Source organism: Panthera pardus, unplaced genomic scaffold (assembly GCF_024362965.1).
Source record: "Panthera pardus isolate Hobbes unplaced genomic scaffold, ASM2436296v1 HiC_scaffold_10, whole genome shotgun sequence".
Lineage (NCBI taxonomy): Eukaryota > Metazoa > Chordata > Mammalia > Carnivora > Felidae > Panthera > Panthera pardus.
Window position 1 is genome coordinate 94,106,174 of NW_026526655.1, and position 20,502 is coordinate 94,126,675.

At 35.2% G+C, this 20,502-nt stretch overlaps 1 protein-coding gene across 14 annotated transcripts in view; it reads right to left on the reverse strand.

Annotated features, from left to right (window-relative positions):
* R3HDM1 (R3H domain containing 1) overlaps positions 1–20,502 on the reverse strand; it is a 202,263-nt gene that overhangs the window by 70,472 nt on the left and 111,289 nt on the right. For 7 of the 14 annotated variants that reach the window (XM_053909251.1, XM_053909274.1, XM_053909266.1 and 4 more), the window contains 5 exons: positions 18,544–18,798; positions 15,441–15,592; positions 11,514–11,615; positions 8,978–9,268; positions 1,712–1,835 (listed from right to left, as the gene is read on the reverse strand). In XM_053909251.1, coding sequence (XP_053765226.1) covers positions 1,712–1,835; positions 8,978–9,268; positions 11,514–11,615; positions 15,441–15,592; positions 18,544–18,798 — 924 coding nt within the window. The remainder of the gene's footprint in view (positions 1–1,711; positions 1,836–8,977; positions 9,269–11,513; positions 11,616–15,440; positions 15,593–18,543; positions 18,799–20,502) is intronic. The other 7 variants (XM_053909285.1, XM_053909281.1, XM_053909276.1 and 4 more) reach the window with 6 other exon arrangements.

Genomic DNA, 20,502 nt, shown 5'->3' on the forward strand with positions numbered 1-20,502 from the left:
TAAAAGTTTCAATTCTGTAGGCAGTTTGACAATGGAGAGGAATAAAAATTTAGCCATGGAAAAGAACGAAACTTGTAAATTCATATAAACATGGAGTAAAGGATCTTTGCATGCCTCATTAATAGGCTGTATGAAACGAATTAGTCACACACAAGATATTGGAATGCAGAGACTGAAGGTAAATTTCTTTTTTGTTATGACATTAGCTGTAATCTGTATTATAATTTTGGAAGAAAAGAATCAAAAGAGAAACAATATGAAAAGTTAGTCACTGTAGCCCAGGAAAACTCACAAAATAATTTCTATTAGAACAACAATGTATTTAAAACTAATGAATGAATGGTGTCACGATGAATGCTCCCATCTATAAAGAATAACTTTTGATGACTTTCAAAATTAGGGCATGTATTAGTTTATATTGTTTGAAGTGGATTGTACTATAAACTTCAGGAAAACTTGAATTAAACGGAGTCATAATTAAGACAGAAGTTGGCTAAAATGACCAATGCTTGCATTCAACATCCTTCAGAAGAACATTTGTCACACATACAATACAGGGCTAGTAAAACAAAAAAAGAAAGACCTAACACTAAGTCTAAGACAACTCCTAGGAGCAAAGGATTAAAAACCTGGCAGCTCCCCCACAGGAATGATAAGTAACAATCCTAACGGGTTAAGGAAGTTGGTGAGTCACAATGATCACTGAAGAGTGCATGAATGAGGAGAAGCACAGACACTTCTCATCAGATTGCCCTGTGTAGGCGTCCTTCTCCTAAAACTGCGGTTCCCCTTAAGAGTGGCACATAATATCAAGAGCAAGAAACTGCCTAAGTGGAGGGTTATGTGGCCTCAGTGACTCACGCTGATGTAGCCTGAGAGCCTCCGACAGTGACAACCAGCTAATACAGTCTCAAAGATGCCAAGAAACATACCACTTCTACACTAGAGTGATGAAAGGCTAAAAAGTACCTTATTACACATCTGGGGCAGAATCACAAATCTAGGTGGGAAGCACAGAAAGAAATGAATTCAGTAAAGATAGTTTTTTATACTGAAGTCACAGTTGTTTTCACAGAAAGATTAAAGAAAATTTGAGAGGGGCAAAAGGAAAAGGATCTTTTCAGTTTTAATATATTTGATATTCTTAGTATTAGATTGCATTTGGTTTAAAAATACCTTTCACTATACAACCGGCATACTGAAAAACAAAACACAAAAAAGATGTTTTAGAACATCATTCCTTTTAAAGGCACAGTGAGTCCAAGACATCAAAATATTTTCACCAGGCTAGATTCTCACAGTTAGGTCACTTTGATTCTTGCTTCTAGTTAGCTGTTCAGGAGGTATCTTAGCTTGCCGAGTCTGTCTTTTGTTGTTAACAGAGGTGGATTATCAGGCTGCAAAGGAGGCTTCACTACAATGGCAGTGAGTAATAGGAAGCTGCTCACCACTTTGCTTGGCATGGTACAGTCTTCACATTATGGTTTGTGGTTCTGTACACGTTAGCATATAAACCTGACAGTGTCATTTTCTGGCAGGTGCTAAGATTTGCCCACTCTTAATCTCACTGGTTTGCATATTCATATGCCCATGTCTGAGACCCTTGATAGATGGAGTGTGGTTAACATCATAATAGTAACACTGAAATAAAGCAGAATGAAAAAAGCAATATCCATAGCTAAGAAATCATGGCCTCAGAAATATTACTCACCTGTCTGCTGTGCAGGCTGTGGCAGTGGTTGGTTTAGATGTGAATTGTAATGGACAGAAGGGATTGGGCGATACTGAGGTTGACCAGAGTGATAGTGGCCTGGAGCACAGTAACAGGCTGGCATCTAGGATAAGTGTTGAGGAAGAAAAATCAGTTTCACTTGCAAAGAAATGTTTTCTCTGAGGAACAACAGAATGTAATGAGTAATAATTCCATCACTACCCAAAAATACATTTTCTTAGCTTTTACATTTATGTGAAAAAATTTTTAAAAATTTCAAGCATACAGGATACATAACAAAAGACACCTACCAATATACCTGGCAATTACATTTAGTAGGTTTAAATTTTTTGGCCATATTTGTTTCCGATTTCTTTCTCTGTTTTATAAAACCAAACACTATTAAAATAGCTAAAGGCTTACTCTAGCATTCTTTTGTCCTATATTCAACAGAAAAACCATTATCCCATAGTTGGTGTGTATCTTTGTTATAAATGTTTTGGAACCTCTACTATATATGTATATCTGTTATCCATACAGAAAATTGTTGAGGATCTAAAAAATTTACATTATACTACTGTACTATATACAACTCCATGCAAATTATTTTGCAATTAACATTCTTTTTTGAGACTTCTCTTGGTTGAAACATATATACTGCTAGCTCATCCAATTTGATATATGAACTGCAATCATTGTATAAATTAGTCAGTTTATCTATTCCCACACTAATACACAGTTGCGCTGGTTCCATTTTTTAATTTTTCTCATATTTCTAATGTAAATTAAAATGCCAATACAAATCCTATTTGTCAATTATACCTTAATAAAGCTGGGGGTAAAAACAGTAAGACTAGCTTGATTATATTTACTTCTGGTGCTATTTAAAAAATTTTTTTTAATCTTTATTTATTTTTGGGAGAGAGAGAAAGAGAGAGAGCATGTGCATGCAGACAGGGAAGGGGCAGAGAGAGAGAGGGAGACACAGAATCTGAAGCAGGCTCCAGGCTCTGAGCTGTCAGCACAGAGCCTGATGGGCAGCTCGAACCCATGAACCATAAGATCACGACCTGAGCCAAAGGTGGACACTTAACCAACTGAGCCAACTAGGTGCACCTCCTTCTGGAGCTATTTATACTAGTTGTGCATTTCTCTTAATCTGACCTAGTTTGGAATAAGGAATAAACAATTAATTCAGTGATGTAGAAATATGTGGTAAATTAACTTTAGTAGCTTCATAAGCTCTTTCAGGTTCTGCTCTTCCAATTGGATTACTTCTCAAAGAGACACCTGTAGACATCTTAAAGAATGCCCATTTCATCTGGAAACCAGCTGGAGTACATAATTTCTGTATCAGTTATAAGCCAAGAATCTCCTAAATTTACTATAACATTCTTCTGATTCTGAAACATTAGATACAATACACATGTGGTCCCTTAACTGTTCCTGGAGGTATCAGCGAACAATAGGTTTTCCTGATTTCAGATCTTAATCCATTATTATACTTTTCAGTATATGTATGTATATAAATAACAGTATATTCTTTTCTCCCCCTTAATTAAAAAGGATATCACTGGGGTGCCTGGGTGACTCAGTTGGTTAAGCACCTGACTCTTGATTTCAGCTCAGGTCACGATCTCATGGTTTTGTGAGTGTGAGCCCCGTGTCAGGCTCTGTACTAAGAGAGTGGATCCTGCTTGGGATTCTCCCTCTCTTTCTGCCCCTACCTTGCTTGTATGAGTGAATGTGCATGCATACGCGCGCGTTCTCTCTCTCTCTCTCTCTCTCTCTCTCAAAATAAGTATATAAACTTAAAAAAAAGACATTGTTTAAGGCAAAAGAAAAAAAGGACAAAGGAAAAATCAAATGTAATACTAAAAGAATTCAAATAATACAAAAGGCAGGAAAGGAAGGATATAGGAATAAAACAGAGATAAAACAAATGGAAAACAAATAGCATTGTGGTATCCCTGCATTTAGCCATGTCAATAGACATACTAAAGATAAAAGGACCAGACACTCCAATGAGACTGGATAGGACAGAAAAGATGAACTATACACTATATGCAAAAGATAGACTTTAAATACTGAGCATTCAAGGGTGCCTAGGTGGCTCAGTCAGTTGAGCGTCCCATTTCGGCTCAGGTCATGATCTCACAGATCATGAATTTGAGCCCCAGATTGGGCTCTGGGCTGACAGCTCAGAGCCTGGAGCCTGCTTTGGATTCTGTGTCTCCATCTCTCTCTGTTCCTCCCCTGCTTGTGCTCAGTCTCTCTGCCTCTCAAAAATAAATAAACATTAAAAAAATTAAAAAAAAAAAAATCGAGCGTGCAAATAAGATAAAAAAAGATACCATTTAAATGCTCATCAAAAGAATGCTGAAGTCACTAGATTTGTCAGATAAAATAGGTTTTAAGAGAGAAAAACATTTCATTGCTTACTATAGGTTCCAACACTATACAAAACTGGCAGAATGTAAGGGAGACATAGACCAATCCACTATCACTTAATTAAAAAAATTTTTTTTTAAAATGTTCATTTGTTTTTGAGAGACAGAGATACAGACAGAGTGTGAGTGGGGGAGGGCAGAGAGAGAGAGAGAGAGACACAGAATCTGAAGCAGGTTCCAGGCTCTGAGCTGTCAGCACAGAGCCCCATGGAGGGCGCCAAAGTCAGACACTTAACTGACTGAGCCGCCCAGGTACCCCAACCACTATCACTTATTGACAGAACTGGACAAAAGATCTAAAAGAATCTAACCAACAACACTGACTCAACTGATACTTAGAGAATAATAAATGCAAAAAAAAAAAAAAAGTAAAAAATGAAAGAGATTAAGATAAGCTAAATTAATGGAAAGATACCCCATGTTCATTAAGATTGGAAGATTTAGTATTAAGCTACAATAATATCCAAAGCAATCCACAGATTCAATGCAATCTCTATCAAAATTCCAATGGTGTCTTGCAGAAGTGAAAAAACCAAACATCATATTTATATGGAACCATAAGCCACATAGCCCAGTAGCCAAAGCAATCTTAAAAAAGGACAAAGTTGGGGTGCCTGGGTGGCTCAGTTGGTTAAATGTCCAACTCTCGGTTATGGCTCAGGTCATGATCTAGCGGTTTGTGAATTCAGGCCCTGCATCCGGCTTCGCGTTGACAGCGGGAAGCCTGCTTGGGGTTCTTCCTCTCCCTCTCTGCCCCTCCCCTGCTTGCTCTTTCTGTCTCTTTAAAAAAAAAAAAAAAGAAAGAAAGGAAGAAGAAGAAGAAAGATGGAGGACTCACATTTCCTGATTTTAAAACTTACCACAAAGGTATAGTAATAAAATAGTGCAGTACTGGCATAAAGGTAGAAACAGAGAATAGCAAAAGTAAGAGTTTATTTGATACCAATAAACCAGAGTACCAACACCATTCAATGGGAAAAGAACAGGGTCTTCAATAAATGATACCAGAACAAACAAATACACACAAAAGAATGACGTTGGGACTCTTACACGTCATTATCATACGCAAAAATTAACTCTAATGGATAAAAGATCTACCTATTGGAGCTAAAGACCATAAAACTTTTTTTTTTTTAATGTTTATTTTTGAGAGACAGAGAGAGAGAAAGAGTGTGTGTGTGAGCAGGGGAGAGGCAGACATGGGGACAGAGGATCCAAGGCAGGCTCTGACAGCAACAGCAGAAAGCCTGACACAGGACTCAAACTCACTAAGTGTGAGATCATGGCCTGAGCTGAACTCGGACACTAATCCCACTGAGCCACTCAGGTGCCCAAGACCAAGAAACTCTTAAAAGAAAACAGGGATAAAATCTTCATGACCTTGGATTTGGCAATGGATTCTTAGATATGATATTAAAAGTATCAGCAGTAAAATGAAAAAAAAAAAAAAAAAAAAAAGGATAAAGTGGATTTCATCAAAATTAAAGTTTTGATAACTAATTAAGGACGTTATCAAAAAGTCAAAGGACAACTACAGAATGGTGAACATCTTTGCAAATCACACACCTGATAAGGGTCTAGTATACAGAATATGTAAGGAACTCTTACAACTCAACAAAAAGACAATCTCCTGAAAAAAATGGCAAAGGACTTACAACAGACATTTCTCCAAAGGAGACAGATAATGGCCAACAAGCGTATGAACAAATGATTAACCAATCATTAGGGAAATACAAGTCAAAACCACAACGAGATATCTATTTCACACCCAAAGGATGGCTAGGATAATAATAATTTTTTAAAAGGGAAATAATAAGTGTTACTGCCAAAATGTGGAAAAACTGGAACCTCAATACATTGCAGATAGGAATATAAAATGACACCATAGAAAGCCTGGTGATTCCTCAAAAAATTAAACACAGAATTACCATATAATTCAGCAATTTTATTCCTAGGTATATACCCAAATAAATGAGAACATATACTTGAACAAATACACGTACCTCCATGTTCATAACAGCACTATTCACAATGTGCAAAGGGTAGAAACATCCCAAACCCATTAATGGTTGAAAAATGAACAAACGGTGGTATATACAAACAATGGCATATTATCCAGACCTAAGAAGGAATGAGGTACTGATACATGCTACAACATGGATTAACCCTCAAACACTGTGTTAGGTTAAAAAAGCCAGACACAAAAGGTAACAATATGGCATGATTCCATTAATATGAAGTATCCAGAATAGGTAAATCCTTAGAGACAGAATGCAGATTGGTGGTTCCAAGGGCTGGGGGAGAGGGCAAATGGGTAATAACTGCTTAATGAATACAGAGTTTTCTTTTGGGGTGATGAAAATAAAAATGTTTTGGAACTAGAGAGAGGTGATAGTTGCAAAACACTGTATATGCACTAAATGTCAGTGAAGTGTTCACTTTAAAATAGTTAATTTTATATTATGTGAACTTTACCTCAAAACAAACCAAAAAAATCATAAACACTAAAATGATAGAATACAAATGCTTTCAAGTGCACATGGATCTTGCCCCCAAAAGACTACATACTGGGAAATAAAAGAAGACTCAAGAGATTCCAAAACAAATCTTAGAGTAGGTTCTCTGACCACATGAAATTAAAACAGAAATCAAAACAGTAAGGTATTTAGAAAGCCCCAAATATTTGGACATTAAATAACACACTTCTAGACAAATCATGGGTCAAAAAAGTCACATACAAAAAAGAGAGAGAGATTTTGAATGAAATAACAAACACACAACATATCCAGTTTTATGAATTGCAGCTAAAATGGTGCTTTAGAGGGAAATTTATAACATAAAAAAACTTAGAAAGGAAGAACAATAAAAAATCAGTGATCTATGCTTCCACCTTAAAAAGCCAGAAACAAAAAAGCAAATAAACCCTTAAAATAAGTGGAAGGAAGAAAATAATGGTAAAGGCAGAAGTAGCTCAAACAGAAAATGGATAATAAAATTAATAAAACCCTAAATTGGTTTTTTATTTTTTTTTATTGTTTAAGGAAGGTGGGGAGGGAGGGAGAGGGGGAGAGAGAGAGAGAAAGAAAGAGAAAGAGAGAGAGAGAGAGAGAGAGTGAGAATATGAATATGCATGCCTGAGCTGGAGAGAGATCATGACCTGAACTGAAATCAAGAGAACGCTTAACTGACTGAGCCACCCAGGTGCCCTGAAACTCTAAATTGGTTTTCTAAAAACATTGATGGAATTGATAAATCTCTTAAGTAAATAAGACACAAAGAAGAGAGAAGAATGAAATTACCAACATTAAGAATTACATAGGTGATACCATTAAAGATCTTCAAGATACTAAAATTATAAGGTGGATATTATGAGCAACTGTTTGCCAATAAATTTGAAAATATAATTAAATTATACAAACTATGAAATCTGATCCAAAAAGAAATAGAAAATTGGATTAGCTCTGTATCTACTAAAAAACTGAATTTGTAATTTTAGAATCTTCTCCACAAAATAACTCCAGATCCAGATGGATGCATCAGTGAATTCTAGCAAACATTTAAGAGGAGAGTCCTACACAAAGTGCTTTAGGAAATTAAGGAGGCAATAATATCTAATTCATTTTGAGGCCAGTATCAGTGCCATCCTGATACTATAACCTGAAAAAGACATTATAAGCAAACCATAGACCCATATCCATTATGAACATTCATGCAAAAATCCGTAAGAAAAGTCGAATGAATCCAGTGATATATAAAAAGATGTTATATCATGACCAAGTGGGAGTATGTTCCTGAAATAAAAGGTTAACTTAACATTCAGAAGTCAGAATAATTCACTGTATTAAGAGAGTGAAGTGGAGAAAAAAAATCACATGATCATTTCAACAAAGAAAAAGACATTTTATAAGACTTAATACTCAATTCATGGTAAAAACTCTCAACAAACTAAGAGAATTTCCTCAACCTCATAGAGGGCAAAAACCCCACAGATAATATCACAGTTAATGATGAAAGACAGAATGCTTTCCCCTAAGACTGGGAACAAGGAAGAATATATACTTTCAAAACCTAGCCTTAAGTTAATAAATGAATTCTAGGGAATTTACTTCCCCCTGTTATGTTGTGTGTATATTCAACATCAGAGCTCATAGACAATACAATAAGGCAAGACAGAGGAATAAAAGGCATATATATTGGAAAGGATAATATATGTAGAAATGGTCTTCAATATAGAAAATCCTAAGCAGTCTGTAAAAAAGTACTAGAATAATTAAATTTAGAAAGTCCACAGGATTTAAGATAAATGCACAAAAATCAACTTTATTTCTACATACTAGCAAATGATGAACAGAAAATGAAATTTTAAAATAATCTCCTTTAAAATATCATTAAAAAACATTACATACTTAGAGATATATTTAATAAAATATATGCAGTACTTGTATAATTAAAACTACAAAATACTGTTGGGAAAAATTAAGGAATATTCATGTAAATGTAGACAGATAACATGTTCCTGCATTGAAAGGTTTGATAGTATTATGATGTTAATTCTCCCCAAACCGACCTGAACACATCAGTTTATTTTTATGGTGTACCTACCTTATTGTGTTTCTTGTAAGCTAATTAAAACAAATCTATCAGTTAAAAGGAAACTCAGAAGTGACATACTTTATCTAACTGAAGTATCTACTAGTTATGTGGCTGAGAAGGGAAGATGATGGCCAGCTTTGTTTATATACACATTCTCACAGATTCTCTCCATGTGAAATAAAAAGTAAGCTCTCTAAGGTTAAAAGGTGAGAAAGCGACGTACCTGTGGTGAGGGCTGCTGAATATATCCCTGCTGCTGAAGCACAGGCTGGCTGACAGGATGGCCAGAGGCAGCATAGCCAGCAGAAGGGACTGGCTGCCCAGGTGGCAGAGGAGGGGGAGGAGGTGGTGGTGGCGGTGGTGGTGGAGGGGCTGCCGTCATGATATAACCAGACTGCTGTGGGGACTGAAGAACAACAGTGGACTGGAACATGGTGGCATGAGGGTCAGAACCATCTGCAGATGGCTGGCGGGCAAGACTCATGTGGCTAAACTGAGACCCAAGGTTGTCCTGCTAAAAAAAAAAGGGAAAAGTCAGAAATCAGTAAGCCTTCCATACACACGTAAACCAAACTTCTAAAAAAAAAAAAATACTTCATGTATTTGAAGATGAACTGCAGTAGTATGGGTATCATGTATCTATAACAGATTTGATTTAATAGAACAGCTTCAATAAAATTAGAACTCTAAGGCAGGAAAGTAGGAGTATTATAATGCTGTCATTAATAAATTACTTTTAAAGTAGATCTAATGGATTGCAAAGCATGCAGAAGAGTAGGGTGTAAAAACATTTCACACAAAAAAATGAAAAGACACTTATCTAAATGATGATTAAAGACACATAAGGATGCGTGAAGTGAAAACTGGACATACTTATATTATAAATTAACATCTCCTCAAAGGACTTCAAGGACCGGGTAACTAACAAGGCACAGTACTAATTATTCTACCCCTTTTCCTAAAAGGCAAGATTCTGGTTCTAGGCACCGCTGTTTATCTTATCACACCTGCTGAAAATACTAGCACAAATGAAAAAAAAAAATGCATAAAATCCACCCCAGTCTTCTAATCTCTCAAAAATAATTTGGCCATAAATTCTATTCTTCTCTAGGGTTTTTCAGTCTCTTCCTAAAGTCAGATGTTGACAAATGTAATCGAGATGAGTTTCCTATTGCTTTTGCTACTTGGTGAGCAGGCGAATCATGTCCAGCCAAGAGAGGTTTATAATGTACATGCCATCTGACAAATGTTTTCTCTCATTCAACAGCCTAAGGACCAGTTCTGACTAGTCTAGATAATATCATTGAAATGACAAAAATGGGGTTAAAATGGCATCCCCTTGCTCCCAAAGAGCCAGAGATTGGCAACAATATATACCACATTTTGTTAAGAAGAGAATTTTGGAAAAAGTTACTTAAAAAAAATTGTGGCAACTGAGTTGTCAGATCAAAGTCGACACATCTGCAATTTCTAGTCTGCTGGTTTTTGCAAAGTACATTACAGCTATGGAAAAGACAGGGAACTGAAAAGGGGTACCTGATTTAATGACTGGAAATACATGGTTTTATGCTTGCTCTGACACACTCTAGCATTATTAGCCTAATTCAATGAATAGTTTCAAAAGGGAAAAATGTACTAAAATATACCTATTAGTTGTAATTACACAGTAATCTGGCCAAATATTTTAACTATACACCACCATCAGAGTCGTCTCGAAAAAAAGTCATTTTCTTATTCCAACAATCTGCCATTTTTCAAAACATTTTTGAGGCTTTTATGTTATGTTCATTGATACTTTTGATCTTCTCAATGCTGGCAAAATTTTATTTTTACAGATTGGAAGTGATTTTTGAAAATCATTCACAGCCAATGCTGGTAAATAAGGTTGCCCCCAGCTCAACGCAAAAACACTCTCAATATAAGAAAACGTTTCTACAAAATGTCAAGTGATTTTAAGACATAGCTTGTAATTTAACCTAAAAAGTAGTGTCAAAATATGATGCCATATATTCAAAAAATAACAGCACCACCGGGAAAAGTCTATTAGGCTGTTTAGGGAGACTCATTTTAAGGGAAGGGAAGGGAAGTAACATTTATTGAATACTCATTTCATGTTAGGCCCTAGGCAGGAATTCCATTCCAACTTTTACATTGTTGTCTCATATACTTAGTAACTATAGAAGGTCACAGAGAGAACACATGGCCCTGGTGCTTGTAAACTCTGAGAGGTAGAATTTAGGGCATACTTTGGATTGAAGAAGGTACCATTCATTACAGTCACAGATTAAATATCTAGAGATCTTCTTGGGAATATACTTAGAAGAATATCTTATGTAATCATAAGCTCCAATTCACCCTAATAACTGGGATAAGTCTACGGGACCTATGTACTGGGGAAAGAACAGAAAGCCTTAAACCCAGATGAAGGCTGCCACTCCAAGATTGCACAGATTGCACTGATCTCAAGGAGAAAAGTAGCTAAACCATTTTAGGACTAGAATTGTCAACCTGAAAATCATTTCATTGTGGAAAAGCAGGAAAAAATTGGGATTTATATAATCACTATAATAAGTCAATATAACAAATATTCTACAGTAGACAGTAAACTATTTCTAATACAAGTTAGAAACACTTTTTCAGTATATGTGTCTAGGACTTTAAATAGTCACAAAAGATCATATCACATTAATCACATTCATGAGCATCCATCACACATCCACCCACAGAAACAATGCAGGAGGTGAATAGAGATATAGTACCACGGAGTATTGCTGGGTGGGTGAGACTGGCAGGAGCGGGGATGGGTAAGGGGCTGTAGAGTACTGAACAGGCTGTGAAGAGGACTGCAGAGGACGAACAGGCTAAGGAATAACAGGTTGGCAAACAATGTTAATGTCAGAATAAAATGTTACAAGAATTGCATAAAATGGACACTTTTTTGGCAAGAGCTTAAACTATATTTATAAAGTGGTCTTAAACAACAATAATAGGAAACAACAAAAACAATGCTAAATGAAGAAACTCTACACAGTAAAAATTTAAAAAACATACCTATGTTTTAATATATAATTTTTTTCATAAACATATTTATTAGATTCATAGAAACAGGTAATTTAGACATTTCAAATCCTATTATCTAACCCAAACTCCTAGGTTAAGTCAGTAAAAACAAAACCACTCATTCTTACTTCCTGGTTTGATGGAGGGGCTGTTCTATTTAGCATTATAAAACTAAATAAAAGAAAAACTTCATTCATTATCAGACAATGAAAACTTAACATAGTATCTATGCCAATTACTATCTGATAAGGCATGATTAAATACTCTTTTGGGACCATAGGGCCTGAATTCTAACAATTTTCACTTTAAAAAATTTATTTACTTTTTTAATTTTAGCAGTTTTTAAAGTACAATATGTTGTGGGTGCCACTAAGAGTAACAGCCTAAAGAACAGCACACACATACATACAGGCACATGTACACACATAAACTTATCTCTTTTACACAAGGAAGATAAACACATTTGTCTTGCAACTACAAATTTTGGTTGAGAGAGTAGATGCCACGTGGAGCTGAAAAACTAGTGACCTGAAATTTTTTCACTAATGATATACTTCTGCATTTCAGAAAAATAAGGATAAGTTTTATGTTTCCCAGGGACACTCAAAAACAGACATTATAGAAAATGAACAATGTTTTAATCATTTCAAACCTTAAGGAGTACAGCTGGCCATCCGCAGGCTAACAGTGGCATCTGACTTAGTTTCCCAGTCTTATATTTATATTAGATAGTTGATTACAAAAGGGTAATACACATACTGGCTTAAAGACTCTCATAATCCATGTTATATAGGTGACAGTCAGACTAAGATAAGTGACCTGTAGACAGCCATGTAAGCAAGCACTGGAGGAACCCAGGTCATTTTATCTAACGAAAACTCTCACTTTTGCTTAAAATGTATACACATGAATCTCTGTCTGGACAGTATTTCCTAAAAGAATACTTTGAAAATGTAAAATAAGCGAACTGAATAAGCTTCCCAAGGAAATAATCTAAATAAGGGGAAAGTCTTATGACAACTCAGATGTGTATGGTGAGTTACACTTCCCCCACAAAATCAACACAATAGTTCCTAAAAAATGAAAAAAATAGAATCTCACAAAAGATCTAGAACTAAAGCAAAAGTACTAAACAAGGTAAAAACTGAAGGATCTATAGAGCCACTGGTTCCTCACTAATCTCTTCACTAGAAATTAGCAAGCTTCCTAGCAGATGACAGCACATATCACAACTAAATGAGGTGCAGTGGTTTTAGAACTTCCAAGCACAGGCTATTCAGTGTGTTATTAAGTCAGACAACCATTAAGACGTAACTTTCTTCCAGACATCTTGACCTACTATGTAAGTGTCAGATGAAACAAAAGCTTTAGTCGGCTGTAAGATAAAAGAAAGAGGAGTCCGATGAGCACCAGTGGTATGAATTAATGTCTCCGAGAGTGTCAAGTGGTAATGAGACAAATGTGGGCGGGAAGACTCGTTGTTCAAAGTGAAATTCTGACACCACTTAGAAAAGGAAAAGCCTTAGCTCTTCCTTTTCCTACTTAAATTGCAAATGGCTGCAAAACAATATCCACTTAAAAGTGACTGGTTTTGAGAAATGCAGCCCATCTGAAGGCTTTGGAAATCATACTATTATTTTGTTTGGTTATTTGAAACTTCATGGATGGATTATCTCAGTGCAGAAAGAAAGTAGTTACTGAGTATCATTTGTTCATCAATTCTCTATTTTGGTATCTGATGATGAATTACCTGAAACACCTGAAGCAACACCAGGACAATCAACCACGAAGTTTGATGCATATCCTGAGATTTCAAATTATAGTCCATTAAAGCTCTATTCCTTTTTTAAAATGTTTATTTTTTTTTGAGAGAAAGAGAGCAAATAGGGTGGGAGGACAGGGAGAGGGGGACAGGATCTGTAGCGGGTTCCTTGCTGACAGCAGAGAGCCCAATGTGGGGCTGGAACTCACAAACCATGAAATCACTGACATAAGCCAAAGTCAGACCCTCAACCAACTGAGCCACCCAGGTGCCCCTAGGCTCTATTTCTAAACTAAGCTATCTACACCTTTATTTAGGATAGTCTCATATCTAAATCATACAAAATTATTTCTAAGAGATAATAATCTGAAATATATAATCATAGATGAATCCTTAGACTTTTTTGAAGCCACCAGACAAATACTATTTCCACTGAATGAAATGAAAATCAGTCTTATAAAGCTCCTGGTGAAATATGTAGCAAGGCATAGGCAACTGACAACAAGATGAAAGAGAAATACTTCAGGACCTAACTGAATGAAGGCAAGGCAGAGAAGGCCAGGGAGGGCGTTTTACGTATTCTAATGTGTACCTGTGCATTTTTAATCAAATGGGGTTGGGAAGTGGATATGGGAGTCTTTGGAAACAGTTTTTAGGTAAGTTCCTCTTCACAGATTTGTATGTTTGGTTTTTAAAAAAATTTCTTTTTTACGTTTATTTATTTTTGAGACAGAGAGAGAGCATGAACGGGGGAGGGTGAGAGAGAGAGGGAGACACAGAATCTGAAACAGGTTCCAGGCTCTGAGCTGTCAGCACAGAGCCCGATGCGGGGCTCGAACTCACGGACTGTGAGATCATGACCTGAGCTGAAGTCGGTCGCCCAACCGACTGAGCCACCCAGGCGCCCCCACAGATTTGTATGTCTTAAAAGCACATCAAAAACCTAGAAATCCTACTTTATATAAACTACCTTGCCCAATATTAGGAGTCTTAATTGCCAGAGGCACAATTATTTACAAAACTTTGAAAGTATTTGATGACATTACCACTGCTCATATATTCTTTACCCTTGCACTACACAAACGATATAACTTGCCAATAAAATTAATGAAATTTCCCTAGTTCAAGTTTATCTCCATACTTCTTTCGTAAGAAAGTATTCTACAAGTTCTCACCAGTGGAATATTTAGATAGTCTTATGGAGAAAAAGAGGTGTAACTAACTGTACAAGCTGTCTTTGATATGTTATACAACCTTTAAAAGAACAAAAGTAAATGAGTTTACACTGGGATAATCAAGTTCCCCAAGGATGAATAATACATCTATATGGGAATAGCCAGAATGTGAAAGTGTATGTGCAAACTTTAAACATTTCTACAAATTCAAGATACTATTAAGAGTGGTTCTGTGAATTCTAATTCAGAATGTTTTTGCCTCCCTCTTTTGTAGAATAGGTGGGATGCAAAGTACCTTGCCGAACTTGAGCAACTTAAGTTTCTTCTATCTTCTTGATCTGTTGAACCTTAGAACAACTTACTTATTAGCTCACTGGGATAATCTTAGTTTTGTTTTTATTCCTTTTGTCCATCTCTTGCTGTTGTAGAATACAGAGAACATACTCACCATATAGGCTCATGAGATATGAAATTTCCTTCTTTCCAATATATATTCTGTATTTATTAGCTGAAAATCCTGTGAAGTTAACCTCTCTTCCTACAAACAGGGAGCGGGACATCACTGGTGCAGAATATTAAAGTTCTAAGAGATACTTGGGCTAGCCCAATTATAATTATAATTACTGAGTTTAAACCCAAATATATAAAGGGAGGTGAACTTAGCATTATGTAATCATGGATATGTGCACCTGTGAGAAAATGTGATTAGCTGCTTGTTGTTGAGGTGGTGGGGGTGGCAGAGGTGGCTGTGGAGGTCCAGGCACTTGGGTTCTAACAGGTTGTTGAGTCATAGGAGGATTATACACAACTGGACTTCCATCTGGGTTTATGAAGGGCTGACCTGAAAAATTATAAGAGGAGGGAAAAAAACCATTTACAGTTGAGACCGAACATAGGTCATTTCTATGAACAATCTGTAACACAGGTCTATAATCCTTACTCAAAATCCCAAAGCCAAGTTTCTGAAGACCAAAAGATTTTCTTAGCAGAGGAAACAAAGTGTGACCATACCTGAGCCTATTTTAATAGTCTTTATTTTTCTCACTTAGAGTAAATTTTTTTTTCATTTTTTAAAAATATAATTTATTGTCAAACTGGCTTACATACAACACCCAGTGCTCATCCCAACAAGTGCCCTCCTCAATGTCTATCACCTATTTTCCCTCCCCGCCACCCCCCTCCCCCGCCAGTTTGTTCTCTGTATTTAAGTTTCTTGTAGTTTACCTCCCTCCCTGTTTGTAACTATTATTTCCCCTTCCCTTCCCCCATGGTCTTCTGTTAAGTTTCTCACAGAGTAAATATTTGAAAATTCTGCTGCAGTGTTTTACTATGTAGGTGCTGCTCTAAAACCTCCTGGAGTTATTTTATAATACATAGCATTTTTCGAAAACTCTGAATTCTGAATATCTTGCTCAAGGGATTCAGTTATAGGACTGTGGTCCTGCAGTGCTTTAACGATTTCAGTTTTAAGAAAAAATTCTTGACTTTGGGATACTGGAATGTTATTAATTAGCCTCTATTACGTAGTGAGAAAGAGCTAACTTATAGACCACAATGCATATGCTTAATTAGTGAAATTAACACTGGATGAAAATTAAAAATGCTTGCCAGCTTCAAATTTCAAATCATGGACTTGATGGCAGAGTCCTTATTTTATAACTTCTAAAGTTGTAAGTTGTGAACTCTGAAGAATTTTGTAAAATAATTTTTTAATTCTAGTGAGCTTGATTCACAGGTATGAAAAAAACCTTTAATATTGATTTAGAGGCTTATTGTTATTGCTTACTAATTACTGGGGGGATATCTGAAGTGCCTAAGTAAATGAATTTTACTCTTTTCTACACATACGTTCTGAACAACTTTTTCTTATTATGAAAATATTTTTATTGTGGGAAAATAACCAATAAATAGGGATCGAAAAAAAATAAATCCCCCCATAATCTTGTAGTTAACAATTTGGATACCCTTCTTCCAGAACTTTTTTTTTTTCAAAGCAGAGGTAAACAGATACACAGATTAGTATTTTTCCTTACACTATACACTATATTATTTAAAAAAAAAAGAACAGAAAAAAAAGGGACTATGTGAAATATACTATGATACCCATTTAGAATGGGAAGAATAGAGAAGTTAAGAGAAATCTGACTGAACAATTGTTAAAAATTGTCTTAATAATATCCTTTCTTCCATGGTAAAACCCATTTGCTTTCTGAAACTTATGACATAATAAAATAATTGTGGGAGAGAAGAATACATTGTTCCACTGATACCAAGTGGGAAAAGTCCTTCAAATTCAAATAATTTTCATTAAGTTTCTTGATAATTTAGTTATATGAAAACAAGTAATGCTGGGTATTTGTTGATTGTTACGTAATTTTGAACAAAAATGGTAGAGAAGATATGAGTGGAAGCATGCTTAAAAGTAACTTAAGGGCCGTTTGAAAACGTTGGATGTGTTGTAATGCTGTTCTCAAAAAGCAAAGAGATCACTTTTGGACTCATTTAAAATTAAGAATACAATTCAATTACAGGTTGATCTGTTGCTCATTCTATAATTTCCTATTCAGTAGAATCTTTCATATCATTGAAAAATCATTAGAATGATTTGAATGAAAAGTAATAGTAAATAGTATATTAAGTCATCTTATATCCTGCTCCAGAAAAACAAGAAGTTTGGTAATATAATAAATCTCAAGGAGAAGATAATGGTTATTAAGCAAAAACGGAATTTCTGAATAGTCAGTTATTCATTTCTTCTAATAGAAACAAATGTTCCAATACTTTATCTTAAAAAACAGATGCAAAGAAATCTGAAGGTAATGAGTTCCAAGTCATGGTTTTCTCTACAACAAACAAAAGAAAAGGTTCAGGAGCACACAGAGACACTCCCGCCTGTACTTATCTTGCCCAACTACTGCCGTGCTGATGTGACATGAGTTAAGTGTACGAATTTCTAAGAAAGGTTATCAAATGATTTATAAGGTTGTTCTCATTCTCACAAAATTACTGCGCCATAACATTTTGAATAGAGACCAAACTTCATGTGATCTTTTAAAAGATGTTTTCTATATTTGCCCATACGACATGCATAATGAAATGTATTATGACTGCAGTTTCTTAATCTCTCTGAAGTTCAGTTTCCTTACACGTAAATAGGGACTTCACCTACCAAGATTGTAATGATGATAAGTAATGTGTTTCAAGCACCTAACACAGTACATGATACATAATACATGCTGAAAAGATGAGAATTATTACCTAACTGCAAAGAATATGTGTCTTCAATATTAATTCATAAGGACTACCTATTTCCTTTTTCTAATAATAAAATGTGCCTTACCTTTTCCTTAGGAGAAAAAATTACTGTATTCAGAAGGACAATAATTTATATGTTCCTTCTCCTTCTTTCTATAATGAATAAGAGCTGCTTACTTTCTCCTTCCTCATGAAATGCATACTATTTTCTCCAGGATAATTTTTACTTTTTTAAATCAAATAAAGCTCTTTCAATGGTCATTGTCTCATTTCTAAGAAATGAACCATTTTTCAATTATGGTTAGCCTAAAAGGTGATGTCTGGATGTCACAAAGAGAAAAATACTTCCTGATATAAATATATCTTGTAACATTTTCTAGCAGAAATGTTTTATTAAAGTTCTAGGGAAAATGCTAATTACTCATGAAAAATAAAAAATTGACAACACATATACAAATAATACATTTAATACACAGTTTTTTTTTCAGTAACTCCTGATATCTCAACTGAAATAAACACCTTTTTCTCGATACCAACCTGTTTGTGGGTTGATCAGAATACTGCCAGGTGGTATGCCTGCCGCTTCCAAGGGAAGCAAAAAGAAGCTAGTGCTAGGAGATGCAACTTGCCCATTTAGGCCACCATCAAAGGAAAGAGAGCTATGAGTGCTGACAGTTGGATAGACGACAGGTGCGCCATGAGAAGACTGGCTGAGAGCTGTACCTGGAAGAGGCTGCTGGATGTGAGAAAGAGAGCCCGTAGATGACCCTACACTACCAGAAGACTCAGAACCTAGGGAGGAGTAATGAAAAATATGGATTTTTTAAACCTCATATAAAAACGCAGGCTTTAAATATGTAACAATAAAATCCACATTACATAACATGCAGTTACCACATAAAAGCAATGGCTATTTTTGATTTACTATATAATTTTGCTTCCCCTCCCCATCATCAACAAGTTTAATACAGCAAACTGATCACATAAGTTGTCAGAGAAGTCATAGCCAAAGCATGCAACTTAAGCAAGATTGTAATAACAACAGCCACAGACAGCCACAAAAAGCACATTACCCACATTCCCCAAAGCACAAACTTATGTACATTTTACCTTTTAGATTAACACTTAGGAATACACAGATTATAATTTTCCCCAGGAAAAAGAACATAGCACAGCCAAATGCCCCAAATCTCTTATACCAGAAACCCCTTATCTATAAGAACACAGAAAGATTAAGAGTAGTATAGGAGATAACAAAAATGATAAATTCTCTATCAAGAGACACAATTGGGAAGTTTCATTGCAGAATTCCATTTTAAGCTCAGAATCATAGCATCTTCCTATAGAGTCAACATTTAATTATTTATCATATCAAGGGACAAAGACAGCAAGAAAAATATTCCAAGTATTCATATTAGCATTAGTTTTAAAATTTATTTCTTACTAAACTTAATAAATGTGATAATTTATTTTTAGCTGTTTTTATCCCTGCAATCTATTTCGTTTTCTATCACCCAGAGACTGAAAATGTTACTTTCAGTAAAATGGCTAAAACTGGATAATAAGACAATCAAAGAAAGAAAAAGATTTTTAAACTGTATATGGTTAACGAGGTTTTAAGTAAGAGTTGACTCTGGGATGGAGAATTACTCTTTAATGAATGAAATAAACAAATATGATACACTTATACAGATTGCCTTCTTCTATTTTAAGTTGTGCCAAATGACCCCCTGATAAAAACTACCAAAAATAATTTTTCCCTATTAAGAGTTAAATAATGGTTCATCTCTGAAGAGAATATAGATTATAAATAGGACACGATTTTAAAATGTTTTAATTCAGCAGTGTTCCTAAATGATCTTCTCATAGTTATTGTTATGATGACTTGTTTCCCAAATAAATGCATATCTTGTGCATATACATATTTCTTATATTAACAAAATTTACCTATCTTTAGCAATATTCTATGATATACACTAAGATATTTTTAATATGCACATTATAATAAGAAAGGGTGACAAGTGCAATTCATAAGCCTTCATTTAAAGCACTGATTATAGACAAGGATTAATAAAAAAATACTTGGCCACCTCTAAATCTCTCCCATGTTACCTGTACAATACCATATGTCTACGATAACCCAGATAGGCTAAAGATAGCCATTTCTGCTAACTTTTAAAGCTAATTTTGGAATCCAAATAAAGATCTGCAAGGATCCTAAGAGAGATGTGAGGGTCTTTAGTATTAAACCCAGTTAGTAAAGGTGAAGAGAAAATGTATGAGCCTAAATGTAAGGTACCCTAAAAGCAAAGAAACTAGGAGAATGAGGATGTTACTAAAATTTTCACTCATTCAGAATAATTACATCACATTATTTTTCTTGAAAAATCCTCAGAAACTTCTCAGCAATTTTACTGATTCTTTGAATGGCAAATGAAGGACTTTATCATGAAAAATACAATCAATAACTGATAGTATTAGCTGAAAATGCAACCA